At 41.6% G+C, this 15,395-nt stretch overlaps 1 protein-coding gene across 1 annotated transcript in view; it reads left to right on the top strand.

The window, feature by feature from the left end:
• Positions 1 to 14,964, top strand: part of ADCY10 (adenylate cyclase 10) — a 95,976-nt gene extending 81,012 nt beyond the window's left edge. Inside the window, exons 28-32 of the mRNA XM_030875627.2 lie at positions 26 to 141; positions 971 to 1,088; positions 2,994 to 3,189; positions 14,053 to 14,241; positions 14,803 to 14,964. Of these exons, the coding sequence (XP_030731487.1) occupies positions 26 to 141; positions 971 to 1,088; positions 2,994 to 3,189; positions 14,053 to 14,241; positions 14,803 to 14,964 (781 nt within the window). The remainder of the gene's footprint in view (positions 1 to 25; positions 142 to 970; positions 1,089 to 2,993; positions 3,190 to 14,052; positions 14,242 to 14,802) is intronic.
• Positions 14,965 to 15,395: the final 431 nt, after the last annotated feature.

Genomic DNA, 15,395 nt, shown 5'->3' on the forward strand with positions numbered 1-15,395 from the left:
TCCTACCACCTTTTCTTATCCATAGATACAAGCAACTGATCCAGGTGCTGGGGTGGCTGTGGGATCTTTCTGTAGCAGAAGAGCATATCTTCAGCAAGGCATTTTTCTACTTTGTCTGCCTGGACATCATGCTTTATTCTGGTGAGCATGGCCTTGGAATTTATAAGAAACTGGGGGAATAACACTTGCGTTGGTGTGGTGTGGCAGGTGACAGGGCTAGGGCTTTGAGACCACTGGGTTTCCGACTAGAAGGTGCGAGGATTGCAAGGGACCAACAAGCGAGAGAATTTAGAATTTAAGCTGCCAGTTAAAGCGTCAGATCATTTGTCACACAAGTGATAGTGACTGACAGGGTCTTACTATGTGGCTTCTACTAGGGCATTTAATTTTTAGCAGGATAGACTTAGAGACTTCCTGCTTGAAAATGAAGGGTAGGGCTGCTAATGGTGAGGTGAGGGTTCCAGGCACTGGCAGCTGCTAGTGATTTGGAAAACAAGTTCTTTCCTGATAGTCTTCATGTTACACCAGGTAGGCAGGCCTCAGTGTACATACTAAACCAGAGGGGCCAAACTGGGCATTCTTTTTCCCAGCCATGTTTTCACCGAGGGATGTGGATATTGCCGCCAGCAAGGGAAGTGTGAACGCGAAGACTGAGAAGTCCCAGGCTGCACTGAGGCTGATTCCTTGGGCTCAAGCAGGGAGGGTTGGTTTAAACCCCACTCCTGCCTAGTTGATATTATGGACTTGTATCTTATACACATAAACTTCCACAAAAGCAGGGGCTCAGCAAACAGGGCAGTGCAGTCACCTGGTTGTTGCAATCCGTGGGACCCTTTGGATTCATAAAATAATCAGAGACCGAGGCCTGTCCTCACAGTGGGAAATTCTCCTGGGAGCTGTTAGGCCAGAAAGACGATACCCCTCCACCCCTAATCTACCAGCCAAACTCTCCTGTTTCTCTCTTTTTTAGGCTTTGTTTATAGGTCATTTGAAGAATGTTTGGAATTCATACACCAAAACGAAGACAACAGAATACTGAAGTTCCAAAATGGAATCCTCCTGGGACTTTACTCCTGTATCGCTATCTGGTAACAGTGTGTTGCATACCACTGAATTCCCACATTTGAAAATGTTGAATCCTGGAAGAGTTCTATGAGATTTGACAAAAGGAAAGAAAAGGAAGAGAAAGTACTTTTAATTTATACCCAAGACAGATTGAAAGTGACAGGGCAGATTTATACTGAAAAACACCTTGGGGATCACCTAGTTCATCCCGCTCAGCTGAGGCCAGTAAAGCGATGCCACTTCAATTGTACTCAATGCAACAAGCACTTAGTGCATACATAGCGCGCAGTATTAATACAGAGATGAATAAGAAAAGCGTACTTGCTTCTGAGAAGTGTTGGGGGTTTGAGGGAGACTAATAAATAGCACTACTTACCCCCTCCCCACCCCCAAGATGGAATCATAATCATTGTTAATAGAGCCGATGCTGGAGGATATGGCTTGTATCTGCAGGCAAGTGAGCTTCCTAATATTGAACCCCAGGATTAGACTTACCCATCAGCAGCAGGCAGTTCTAGAAAACTCCACCCCCTCCCCACCCCATTGAGGCAGGAAGTACCATGCTCCCCGTGGGTCTCACTGGCTCTCAAGATGAAAGAGAGCTACACCTGCCTAATTTCTGTCCCAAAGTCACCAGCCTACTAAGTCACCCCTTGTCATTGGAGGAGTGAGTGAGGCAGGGAAAGAAATGTGGAGCTTTGCACCAGTGGAGCTCCCTCACGTGGAAGGAGCCTTCAGGAGGGTGGAAGAAGCAGGCTTCCTGTATCTCCATTAACCCATTGAGCATGAGGCTTAATCTCTGTAACCCATTACATTTTTTAAACTCAATAAGCCTGTAGCTATGGCTTTAGCTTCAAGGAAGTAGATGGACAGTAAGGCTCCAGAACGTTAAATAAATTACTTCCACAGCCATCCCCAAGACTGAAAGTCATTCCCTATTCCACTTCCCATCTCAAATTATATACGCAGTCATGTTGTCCAGTATCTAAAGAGTTTGTGATGAGATTTAAATGATAATACGAAGACATTCCTATGTAAAGTGCCACAAACTAGAGCAGTTTCAAATTTGAATAGAAATCTCCTCTTATTATAAAACTCATTGGGAGAAATTAAAATCCAAAAAATCAATTACCCTGGCCAACTAAAGTCTAAAGAAGTGAAAGTTCAAAGTCAAATTAATTTGCCTTTGTGACTTAAAGTTCAAGGAATCTAAAGTCCAAAAATCACCCTAATTTCTTATTCTACGCTACCTCACCTGAAGCGTTCTTGCAACAGCTGTAGCTTAGGCCAATACTGCTCCCACTTTATGGGCATGGGAATCATCTGGAGAGTTTGTTAACTCAGATTTCTGGCCCCATCCCCAGAGCCTGTCTGATTCGGTAGATCTGGGTTGGACCAGAGAGCTTGCATTTCTAAGGAGCACTCAGATGGTACTGATGATGCCTGTCTGTGGCCCACACCTTGAATGGTATCAGCCCAGGCTATCTCTCTCTGAAATCAGAGCAATTTCTTCAAGCCCCAGAATTTATAGCTCCAAGTGCCTCATCTGTTTCATTTTTTTCCTGGCCACACCGAGCAGCCTGTGGGATCTTAGTCCCCTGGCTAGGGATTGAACCCCGGGCCCCTGGTAGTAAAAGTGAGGAGTCCTAATCACTGGACTTCCAGGAAATCCCCTCACTTTAAAGAGTCCAAAGAATTAAATGGTAGCTAATATTGCCCAAGTATTCCCCCCAATTATATTCATTTGAAATCATCAAAAAATTCTATTCTGTCCTTGCTGCATACCACATAATTTTCCCTGAATAGGCCAGTGGCAGGCTTCCAGAGACCAATGTACTAGGAGCTACACCTCTAGAGAGACCCATTTCAGGAAACCAGCCCATTCCAAGGGTGATGGGGATTTTTCTTATTCTTCTGTGGTGATACAGGTATGCCAGACTTCAGGAGTGGGACAACTTTCACATATTTTCCAACAGAGCCAAAAGTCTAGTGTCAAGAAGAACCCCAGCAGCTCTTTACTACATAGGCCTCAGTAGGTACATGGAAGGGCAAGTTCTCTACCTTCAAAAGCAAATTGAAGAACAATCAGAGAATGCTCAGGACAGTGGAGTTGACCTACTCAAGGTAAGGCCTCTTCTCTGGTTTCCCCGGTAAGTCATGCCTTGAATGGATTTTTCTCTACCTCCTGTGATAATTATTTTCTCTGATTACAGAAGTTACACGTGTTTTATAGTTTAAGTTTTTGAAGGCCACTCCCTCCCCATAATTAGAATATAAATTGCCCACAACCTTACTGCTCAGAGATAATCACTTTATACATACTGAGATATCACTTTCCAAGTTTTCTTCCATGTGTGTGCATGCATTTCCATTTTTTAAACTTGCTACTAAATAAGATATATTTATGAATAATTCCCTGCCGTTAAATTGTTTTCTGCACCACTAGTTAAAAGGAAGCCTAGTATTTTATCTTATAGATATACTATTAGATGATATTGCCAAACTATTCTTAGATAGAATTTTTCTGTAGTACTTTATTGCTGTTGCTGTGATAAACATCTTGGTAGATAAATCTTTGCACACAGCAATTTAAAACATTCAGCTGATGCATAGTAAGGACCTGGTACTATGTGTTGGGGTACAAGAGTGAGCAAATTAAACCTGGTGCCTGCCTCCCAGAGTCTACAGCCCAGCATGGGCAAGCCTCCCTAAGAGAATGAAGGGCTGAACCTCCAGGGTCGTCTTAACAAGTGTTTGCCTTGTTCTCTTAGAAACTGAATGCAGGTGAATTCCTTTTCTACTGCTAGGTCTCCAAGTACACAACCTTAACAGCTTAAATGACAGCACTTCTTTTCTCATCGCCGGGCTTAGCAGTCAAAAGTCTGGACGAGCTTGGCTGGGTTCTCTGCTGAGGGTCTTACAAGGCTAAAATCAAGGTGTTGGCTGAGGTATTTTCTCATCTGGGGAAGAACCTGCTTGCAGGTTCCTTCAGGTTGTTGGCAGAATCTAGATGCTGACAATTTTAAGGCACATCCCTATTTCAGAGATGTTAAAATGTTTCAAAACAAGGCATCTTGAGACCAGTGAAGAATAGTAGCTCATTTAATCTTCGGAGGCGTTGTTATGGGCTGGGTCTTCTTCACTGCTGCTGGATAGAAAAGTCTTGAATTTGCCCAGGTGGCAGCCCACTCCCTACCACTCTCATAGCACACTCAACCTCAGCATCTCTTCCTGCAATTTGTTCACACCAGCTGACTAAATCGCCGCCTCCAAAAACACACAAGTTCACTGTCATCACTGCTTGGAGGTATGTACTCTTTGACATAGAACATGTATTTGTATTTCTGATTCATAAAACATTCTTCTGGTTCTCACACAGTATATGGAAATTGGTGATATAAAACATTTTGTTTTATGTAATTATTATGTATTACATATGACTTATGTAATTATTATGTGTATTATGTAATTTATTTCACGTAATTTGATGGAGCAAATGTCTTTCCTTAAGAAAATTACTTGTGGGGGATTTAAAACATGCTTAACTTCATGTTGTTTTAAAAAAATAGATTTTTACCATCTTAAATATGATTTAATTTATTCCAACATTCTCTTTTTCCTTTCAAATACCAGGCACATTACGTATGACATATGGGTTGACTGTCATTACCACTTTTAAATATTCAGTGCTAATAATACCACAATTTTGGCCAACCTGATATATGGAAATCCAGGTAGATAAATTAGCAGCTGGTTAAAAGAAAGCACGTCTTTATTTAATGAGTAATAAAGTATAAAACTCACCTATCCCAAAGACAGTACAGGTTAAAAACACAATAGGTGCTATTGGGATTACAACGAAGATGTGTAAAATGTTGTCTTTGTATTCAAGGAGTTTGTGCTTTGAGTTCCAGAAGGGGATGGGGCTGGGAAGCCCAGGAATGAGAGGGAGTGGTAGAGGTGGGGAGTAGAAAGAACACAAGAACACAAAAGAACACAAAATCAAACTTAGTATCTCCCACAGTGCACAGAGCAATGCCTTTTACACATGTTACTGAACCAAACTTGGGCTCGTTCTCCCACATGTAGCAAAGCTAATCTACTGACACCAGGTGTGGTGAAGGAAAGTGCAGCATTTGCTGTAAGGTGCCAGACAAGGAGTCTGGGGCAGCTAATGCTCAAAAAACCCAAACTCCCCGAAAGGTTTCAGGGAAGCATTTTTAAAGGCAAGGTGAGGGAGGAGATTCACAGGGTATGTGATCAGCTTGTACACATTTCTCTGACTGATTGATGTTGAGGTAACAGGGCAGTGTCACAGGGGTTAACGCCATCAATCCTCAGGCTCCAGTAGGTCTGGGGGCTATATCTCATGGTCATTAAGTAGTTAGCTTCTAACATCTATAAAACAACTCAGGAAATGTGCAACACGTAGTGTTATCTAGTTACTTCATGGAGGAACTAAAGATTCTGTGACTGCCATATGGCTGATGTACTGTTTAAATTGTTACTAGTGCTCCTGGCCCAACTGCCATTTTTGTCACTCCATGGTCATATCCTTTCAATCATTCATTCTTGAGCCAGGCTTCTGTGACTCAGGGGGGGCCTGGGAGACTACAGCTTTTCTGCAGACAAGAGGAAGGCAGAGGACATGGTGGGAGCGGTCTGTCCCGAGAAGGCCCCATAGGGTCCTGCTTGGTTACACACAGTAGATGTTTAATTTTGTGAATAAATAATTGATAGACAAAATAAACATGTAACAGGTTAGTCAGGAAAACTCAATGTTTCAATCCATTTCTATGAAATTGAAGTAAATGCAATAAAAGAAAAAGACATTGTATTGTTGACCATCAAGTTAGCAAAGACATGAGAGAAGACACATTCATACTCTGAAGGACTCTCATAAACTTTCTAGAGAGCATTCTGGCAAAATGCATGAATATCTTTAAAATATGCACATCATTTAATTGTCCTCCTAGGAACTAACCTAAGGAAATAATCAGATGGCAAACAAAAATTTATCTATAAAGATGTTGATCTCAGATTTATAGTATTTAAAAAACTAGGGGAAAATAAAAAGCATATGCCTTTCAAAAATATTGGTTAAGTCAGAAATGGTGTATTTAAACATTGGGATTTATTTTTCTTTTCTTTTCTTTTAAAGATATTTTATTTATTTTTGGCTGCGTTGGGTCTTAGTTGTAGCATGTGGGATCTTTTTGTTGCGGCGCATGGGCTCTTCGTTGCGGCACACGGGCTTCTCTCTAGTTGTGGCATGAGGGTTCTTCTCTCTCTAGTTGTGGCGCTCAGGCTCCAGAGCACATGGGCTCTGTAGTTTGTGGCACGCAGACTCTCTAGGTGAGGCATGTGAGCTCAGTAGTTGTGGCGCATGGGCTTATTTGCCCCACAGCATGTGGGATCTTAGTTCCCTGACCAGGGATTGAACCCGTATCCCCTGCATTGTAAGGTGGATTCTTTCCCACTGAACCACCAGGGAAGTCCCTGGGATACTTTCACATTAAAAAAAAATCTGAATTTCTTACTCTTGTTTTAAAAATTGGAGTATCTGATGACTCTAGGCCCCAATCCTAAAGGGCAGCTACTGGCTGGAATTGATGAGGGGTGACATTTAGGGCATACCCTCTTCAGTATGACATAATCCCCTCTGCTTCTTATCTTGCTACATTCAGCCTCTTATTTATGTTTCTTGCCCAGCTCTGTCAGCATTTGAATTTGTGAGATCTGATGTAAAAGAATCATGTCGTTTAAAAGAGCCCTTCAAGATAGAACATCTGCATGTCACTTCAGCTTCATCTCCAGATTTTCTTTAACTCCCTTTACCCAAATCTACTCTTCAAACTTTCAGAACTATTTTTAATTCTTGCAACAACCATCCACCCTTGTCTAGCGCCTTTATATATATAATCTGCTTTCTTTCAACATTGTTTGTCTGGCCATGTCTTCTTCCTTCACATCTCACATCCCTTCCACATCTTCCAGGAGAAATTAAGAAGTTCCTGCTTTGTGTTCTCCCTGAGGATCCTCATTCCCATGTTGCCTGCACTGCATTTTAACTGCTTATTTGAATACTCCCTTAGCTGGTGCTCAAGGGATGGGGTCTTGCTCAGGATAAATCACCCAGCAAAGAAAAATCCAAGATACCAGCCAGATTTTTACCACAGTTGTCTACGCCGTGTGGCTGACAGGGTCTTGGTGTTCCAACAAGTGTCAGGCCTGAGCCTCTGAGGTGGGAGAGCCGAGTTCAGGACATTGGACCACCAGAGACCTCCTGGCCCCACGTAATATCAATCGGCGAGAGCTCTCCCAGTGATCTCCGTCTCAACACTAAGACCCAGCTCCACTCAATGACCATCAAGCTCCAGTGCTGGACACCCCATGCCAAACAACTAGCAAGACAGGAACACAACCCCACCCATTAGCAAAGAGGCTGCCTAAAATCGTACTAAGTTCACAGACCCCCCAAAATACACCACCAGACATGGTCCTGCCCACCAGAAAGACAAGATCCAGCTTCATCCACCAGAATACAGCACCAGTCCCCTCCACCAGGAAGCCTACACAACCCACTGAACCAAATTTACCCATTGGGGGCAGACACCAAAAACAACAGGAACTACGAACCTGCAGCCTGTGAAAAGGAGACCCCAAACACAGGAAATTAAGCAAAATGAGAAGATAGAGAAATACACAGCAGATGAAGGAGCAAGGTAAAAACCCAACAGACCAAACAAATGAAGAGAAAATAGGCAGCCTACCTGAAAAAGAATTCAGAGTAATGATAATAAAGATGATCCAAAATCTTGGAAAGAGAATGGAGAAAATAAAAGAAACATTAAACAAAGACCTAGAAGAACTAAAGAGCAAACGAACGATGATGAACAACACAATAAATGAAATATAAAATTCTCCAGAAGGAATCAATAGCAGAATAACTGAGGCAGAAGAATGGATAAGTGACCTGGAAGATAAAATAGCAGAAATAACAAACACAAGCAGAGTAAAGAGAAAAGAATGAAAAGAATTGAGGACAGTCTCAGAGACCCCTGGTACAACATTAAACACACCAATATTTGAATTATAGGGGTCCCAGAAGAAGAAGAGAAAAAGAAAGGGACTGAGAAAATCTTTGAAGAGATTATAGTTGAAAACTTCCCCATCGCATTTTAACTGCTTATTTGAATACTCCCTTAGCCAGTGCTCAAGGGACGGTGTCTTGGTCAGAATAAATCACCTAATACGGGAAAGGAAACAGTCAATCAAGTCCAGGAAGCACAGAGAGTCCCAAACAGGATAAATACAAGGAGAAACAAGCCAAGACACATATTAATCAAACCATCAAATTTTAAATACAAAGAAAAAATATTAAAAGCAGGAAGGGAAAAGCAACAAATAACATACAAGGGAATCCCTATAAGTTTAACAGCTGATCTTTCAGCAGAAACTCTGTAAGCCAGAAGGGAGTGGCAGGGCATATTTAAAGTGTGAAAGGGAAAACCCTACAACCAAGATTACTCTACCCAGCAAGGATCTCATTCAGATTCAATGGAGAAATTAAAACCTTTACAGACAAGCAAAAGCTAAGAGAATTCACCACCACCAAACCAGCTTTACAGCAAATGATAAAGGAACTTCTCTAGGCAGGAAACACAAAAGAAGGAAAAGATCTACAATAACAAAACAATTAAGAAAATGGTAATAGGAACATACATATGGATAAGTACCTTAAATGTAAATGGATTAAATGCTCCAACTAAAAGACATACACTGGCTGAATGGACACAAAAACAAGACCCATATATGCTGTCTACAACAGACTGACTTCAGACCTAGGGACACATACAGACTGAAAGTGAGGGGGTGGAAAAAGATATTCCATGCTAATGGAAATCAAAAGAAAGCTGGGGTAGCAATTCTCATATCAGACAAAATAGACTTTAAAATAAAGACTATTACAAGAGACAAAGAAGGACACTACATAATGATCCAGGGATCACAATTCTCAATGGTGAAAAATTGAAACCATTTCCACTAAGATCAGGAACAAGACAAGGTTGTCCACTCTCACCACTATTATTCAACATAGTTTTGGACGTTTTGGCCACAGCAATTAGAGAAGGAAAAGAAATAAAAGGAATCCAAATCGGAAAAGAAGAAGTAAAACTGTCACTGTTTGCACATGACATGATACTATACATAGAGGATCCTAAAGATGCTACCAGAAAACTACTAGAGCTAGTCAATGAATTTGGTAAAGTAGCAGGATACAAAATTAATGCACAGAAATCTCTTTCATTCCTATACACTAATGACAAAATATCTGAAAGAGAAATTAAAGAAACACTCCCATTTACCATTACAACAAAAAGAATAAAATACCTAGGAATAAACCTACCTAAGGAGACAAAATACCTGTATGCAGAAACCTATAAGACACTGATGAAAGAAATTAAAGGTGATACAGATGGAAAGATATACCATGTTCTTGGACTGGAAGAATCAACATTGTGAAAATGACTATACTACCCAAAGCACTCTACAGATTCAGTGCAACTCCTATCAAACTACCAATGGCATTTTTCACAGAACTAGAACAAAAAATTTCACAATTTGTATGGAAACACCAAAGACCCCAAATTGCCAAAGTAATCTTGAGAAAGAAAAACAGAGCTGGAGGAATCAGGCTCCCTGACTTCAGACTATATTGCAAAGCTACAGTAATCAAGACAGTATGGTACTGGCACAGAAACAGAAATACAGATCAGGATAGAAAGCGCAGAGATAAACCCACGCACATATGGTCACCTTATCTTTGACAAAGGAGGCAAGGATATACAATGGAGAAACGACAGCCTCTTCAATAAGTGGTGCTGGGAAAACTGGACAGCTACATTTAAAGAATGAAATTAGAACACTTCCTAACACCATACACAAAAATAAATTCAAAATGGATTAAAGACCTAAATGTAAGACCAGACACTATCAAACTCTTAGAGGAAAACACAGGTATAACACTCTATGACATAAATCACAGCAAGATCCTTTTTGACCCACCTCCTAGAGAAATGGAAATAGAAACAAAAATAAACAAATGGGGCCTAATGAACCTTCAAAGCTTTTGCACAGCAAAGGAAACCATAAACAAGACAAAAAGACAACCCTCAGAACAGGAGAAAATATTTGCAAACAAAGCAACTGACAAAGGATTAATCTCCAAAATATACAAGCAGCTCATGCAGCTCAATATCAAAAAAACAAACAACCCAATCCAAAAATGGGCAGAAGACCTAAACAGACATTTCTTCCAAGAAGGTATACAGATTATCAACAAACACATGAAAGGATGCTCAACATCACTAATCATTAGAGAAACGCAAATCAAAACTACAGTGAGGTATCACCTCACACCGGTCAGAATCAAAAAATCAGAATCACCGGCCATCATCAAAAAATCTACAAACAATAAATGCTGGAGAGGGTGTGGAGAAAAGGTAACCCTCTTGCACTGTTGGTGGGAATGTAAATTGATACAGCCACCATGGAGAACAGTATGGAGGTTCCTTAAAAAACTAAAAATAGAACTAACGACCAGCAATCCCACCACTGGGCATATACCCTGAGAAAACCATAATTCAAAAAGAGACATGTACCACAATGTTCATTGCAGCACTATTTACAATAGCCAGGACATGGAAGCAACCTAAGTGTCCATCGACAGATGAATGGATAAAGATGTGGCACATATATACAATGGAGTATTACTCAGCCATAAAGAGAAACGAAAGTGAGTTATTTGTAATGAGGTGGATGGACCTAGAGTCTGTCATACAGAGTGAAGTAAGTCAGAAAGAGAAAAACAAATACCATATGCTAGCACATATATTTGGAATCTAAAAAAAAAAAATGATTCTGATGAACCTAAGGCAGGACTGGAATAAAGACACAGACGTAGAGAATGGACTTGAGGACATGGGGAGGGGGAAGGTCCGCTGGGATGAAATGAGAGAGTGGCATGGACATATATACACTACCAAATGTAAAATAGATAGCTAGTGGGAAGCAGCTGCATAGCACAGGGAGATCAGCTCGGTGCTTTGTGACCACCTAGAGGGGTGGGATACGAGGGTGGGAGGGAGACCCAAGAGGGAGGGTATATGGGGATATATGTATACATATAGCTGATTCACTTTGTTATACAGCGGCAACTAACACAACAATGTAAAGCAATTATACCTCAATAAAGATGTTAAAAAAAGAAAAGAAAAAAAAAGAATCATGTCATTGGAAAATATTCATAACGTGGTGCTAAATGAGAAAAAAATGTTACTGTATTGGTGATTAATTTTGAAACGATGCACCTCAGATTGGGACTAGAACCCACGTGCCGGGACCCGAACCCGGCCAAAAACCATAGTCTTACAACTGAGATCACACACCTGGTTTCAGGGATTACTGAAGCTCAGGTTTTTGATGTCTAATCGCAGAAAGAATTCAGTGAGAGACAAAGTAATAGGTAAGAAGTGGATTTATTTAGAGAGAAACACACTCCACAGACAGAGTGTGGGCCATTTCAGAAGGTGAGAAAGGCACCAGGGTATGGGGGTTGTCAGTTTTTATAGGGCTGGCTAATTTCATAGGCTAATGAGTGGGAGGAGTATTCCAGCTATTTCAGGGAAGGGGTGGGGATTTCCAGGAATTGGGCCACTGCCCATTTTTTGATCCTTATGGATTCTTGGAACTGTTATGGTACCTGTGGGTGTGTCATTTAGCTTGCTGATGTATTACAGTGAGTGTATACTGAGTCTCAAGGTCTAGTGAAAGTCGACTTGTCCACCACCTTGGACCCATTTGGTTTTAATCAGTTTATGTCCTGTCCTCGGGCTATGTTATTCTTTCAAAGATTGTTCCCTGCCCCCTTCCCTCCTGTTTCAGTATGATCCCAGTTGTGGTGGGTATGAGTGTGTGTGTGTGTGTGTGTGTGTGTGTGTGTAAGTGATAGGCAGTGTCGACTGAAGAAAAACACACAACGTAAAAGTTGCAAGTTAAATTTTCTTCAGGGATCTTACTGAGGACTATAGCTGTAACCTGGAGGATGGCCTCTCAGATAGCTTTTGAGTAACTGCTCTGAAGAAGTAAGGAAGGAGACAGCATATATAGGAGTTTTTTCCTGGGAAGAACATCAGAAGATTACTGCTAGTCACAAAGAACACATATCTCAAGTTAATGACTTTAGCACTTTTCTATGTACGGAAGATGCAAGGATCTGGGTTCACTGAAATTATTCCTTAGATATGCATCTTAACTATCTATGGCCAGTATCCAAAACACAAAATGCTTCCGGTTTTTCTCAGGCCCCACCATCGGTGGGTGGCTGCAGTGGCTAATGGCTTGATTCTTGTAGAACTGCGATGGTGGGCAACATTCCCTGTCCACAGCAAAGAAATAACAAAATGGGAGAATATGTATCCAAATGTGAAAATATTTCTTTTTAGGTGTTACGGTTACGAGTGATTTGTTTTTCTATCCTCATTTTTTCCCTAAATTCTGAGTTGTTTTTTCATTTTTCCCTTTTTTCCCCCCTCTCCAATGTCTACATTTTTTTTTCAATTGAGGTATAATTCTCTAAATTTTGAAAACTAACTTATATTGCTTTGGTAATCAAAAGAAAATATTGTGGTTTTGTTGTCGTTGTTACTGAACTGAACTTGGGTCTGCTTGCCCACCACACAGCAAAGCCAATTTACTGACACCAGGTAGTGGTGACGGAAAGTACAGCATTTATTGTCAGGCCCAGCAAGGAGAATGGGGGGCTCATGTTCAAAAGACCCAAACTCCCCAAAGATTTTCAGGGAAGGGTTTTTATTTTTATTTTTTTTAATATTTATTTATTTATTTGGTTGCATCAGGTCTTAGTTGCGGCATGTGGGATCTTCGTTGTGGCACGCTGGTTCTAGAGTGCGCAGGCTCATTAGTTGCAGCGCGCAGGCTCTCTAGTTGTGGTGCACAGGCTCTAGAGTGCACAGGCTTAGTTGCCCTGCAGCATGTGGGATCTTAGTTCCCTGACCAGGGATCAAACCCATGTCCCCCGCACTGGAAGGTGGATTCTTAACCACTGGACCACCAGGGAAGTCCCTCAGGGAAGGGTTTTTAAAGGCAACATTTTGGGGTGAGAGCTGTAGGGTACATGACTTTATTCTGATTGGCTGGTGGTGATGTAATAGGGTGGTGTTTCAGGAATCTTAATCATCAGCTTTCTGGTTCCAACCAGTCTGGATCTGTATCTTGTAGTCAGCATGTAGTCACAATCCTCTACCTGGGTGGGGGTCTTAGTTCCTGCAGAAGAACTCAAAGATATGTATCAGTTTGTGATGTATATCCCTTGGGGAGGAGCTAGGACTCTGTTTTATCACTGAACTATTGTTTCTTGACTGTTTTTCTGCATCCCCTCACTTCCCTAATTAGTAACTGCTTGAGTCTGCCCTTTGGAACTCAGGGAAGGCCTAGAAGACCAAAGCCCTTTTCTACAAACAGGAAACAGGGGACACAGAAGGACTTTTGTATGTGGGAGAGCCCTGCAGGGTCCTGCTTAGTTTCAGTCACCCCCTTTCTTTGATACTCCTCAATCCTGGGGGGAACAGGGAGGCAGGACAAGAGAGAGAATAAAGTTTTAGATAGAGAGGTTAATCATAAACTCAGCGGGGGAACTGAATTTCAGGGGGACCTAGTTTCATTTTTAAAAAGTGGTTGCCAAAAAGGGTTATTGCGCCCACCCATATCACATTCTTGGTCTGGGTAGGCCACTGGGGCTACTCCACCTGGCGGTTATCATCTAATCTCCACTACTTTCTGTGTATGTCTCTGTAATATGCTGTTTTGCTTATACCCTTGAAATGATCCCAAATCATCTGAGAAGGAAAAAACTTTCCAGTCAAGGACGCGTGTCTGATTCTGAATGTTGCTTTTTTTCTCTAGAACTTGGAGAATCTGGTGGCTCAAAATACCACTGGGCCTGTCTTCTACCCGAGGCTCTACCACCTGATGGCCTATGTCTGTATACTAATGGGAGATGGCCAGAACTGCAACCTCTTCCTGAACACAGCCTTACAGCTCTGTGAAACACAAGGGAATGTGCTGGAGAAATGCTGGCTGAACATGAGCAAAGTATGTAGCATCAGCTAGCAAGTTGGGGAAGGGGATGCTCACAGGCGATGCGAAGGAGCCCCAGAAGCCCACTGCCCAGCTGGGTTTCACCAGGTGTGAAAGGCAATCAGAGGCTTACTGAAAGGGGTGACACATCCTTAGGTCAGGTATTTGCACCTCCTCTTCCCCTTTGAGTTCTCATGGGATCTTCCCCTCCTGCAAATCCCCTTTAGCAAGATCTCCACCTTCTCGTAGGTCTCACTCACCACATTCCACTTTGTGTTCCATGTCTTGCCTCCCTTCAAGAATGTGAACTCTTAGAATGCAAAAACCACTGGGTCCCTAGCATAGTGCCTTATACTCAGTATTTGTTGAATAAGTGAATGGATGTACGCTTCTACATGTTTATTTAAAGGGTCATGTGTTAGTATCCTAGTTTGGGCAGCAAAATTCATTGTTTGCCTGTGGGTTCGCCTGGTTTTAAAAGCTCGGGGACATTTGACCATTTTGGGATTACCCCACTCTTGACCACACAAGCTGAGGAGCACTGATGAATTCTGTGTTCTCTTTGTCTCCTCTCAGGAACGGTGGTACTCAAACTCTGAGTTAACAGAAGACCAGTGGCTTCAGACACTCTTGAGTCTCCCACCATGGGAAAAAGTTGTATCAGGCAAGGTAAACATGCAGGATATTCAAAAAAACAAATTCCTGATGAGAGTTAATATCCTGGACAATCCTTTCTAACATTTCATGAAGAGAGCAAAGGTTTTAGTAAGACTCATCCTCTTGTGATTATCCATTATTAACCTTTCTTTATAGGCAGCACCATCCAGGTTCCTGCATATTCCCTTCTGTTCCAGACACAGAACCAGACCTCTGGGTTTCTCCTCTGTCTGGAGGGTTAGAAAGGGTCGGTAGTGTCATGCTTTCCTCTCTCCCAGCTTTAACCAAATTCCCTTTGCCTTTCATGTTGTTTTAGCTTGATCTGTTTATTTTCAGCCCATGCAAAATTGTATCAGATCAAAAAATTTTAATACCAAAATGGTACATGTTGCAACAGATACACTTCTAGTTAATCTATTAAACTGAAAATGGTTATTTTTAAATGTCCAGTTGTTTAATCTTTTGTATATAGCCCAGGATTACAAATAGCAAATTCTCCTCACGGTCTGTAA

The sequence above is a fragment of the Globicephala melas genome, chromosome 1, assembly GCF_963455315.2.
Source record: "Globicephala melas chromosome 1, mGloMel1.2, whole genome shotgun sequence".
NCBI lineage: Eukaryota > Metazoa > Chordata > Mammalia > Artiodactyla > Delphinidae > Globicephala > Globicephala melas.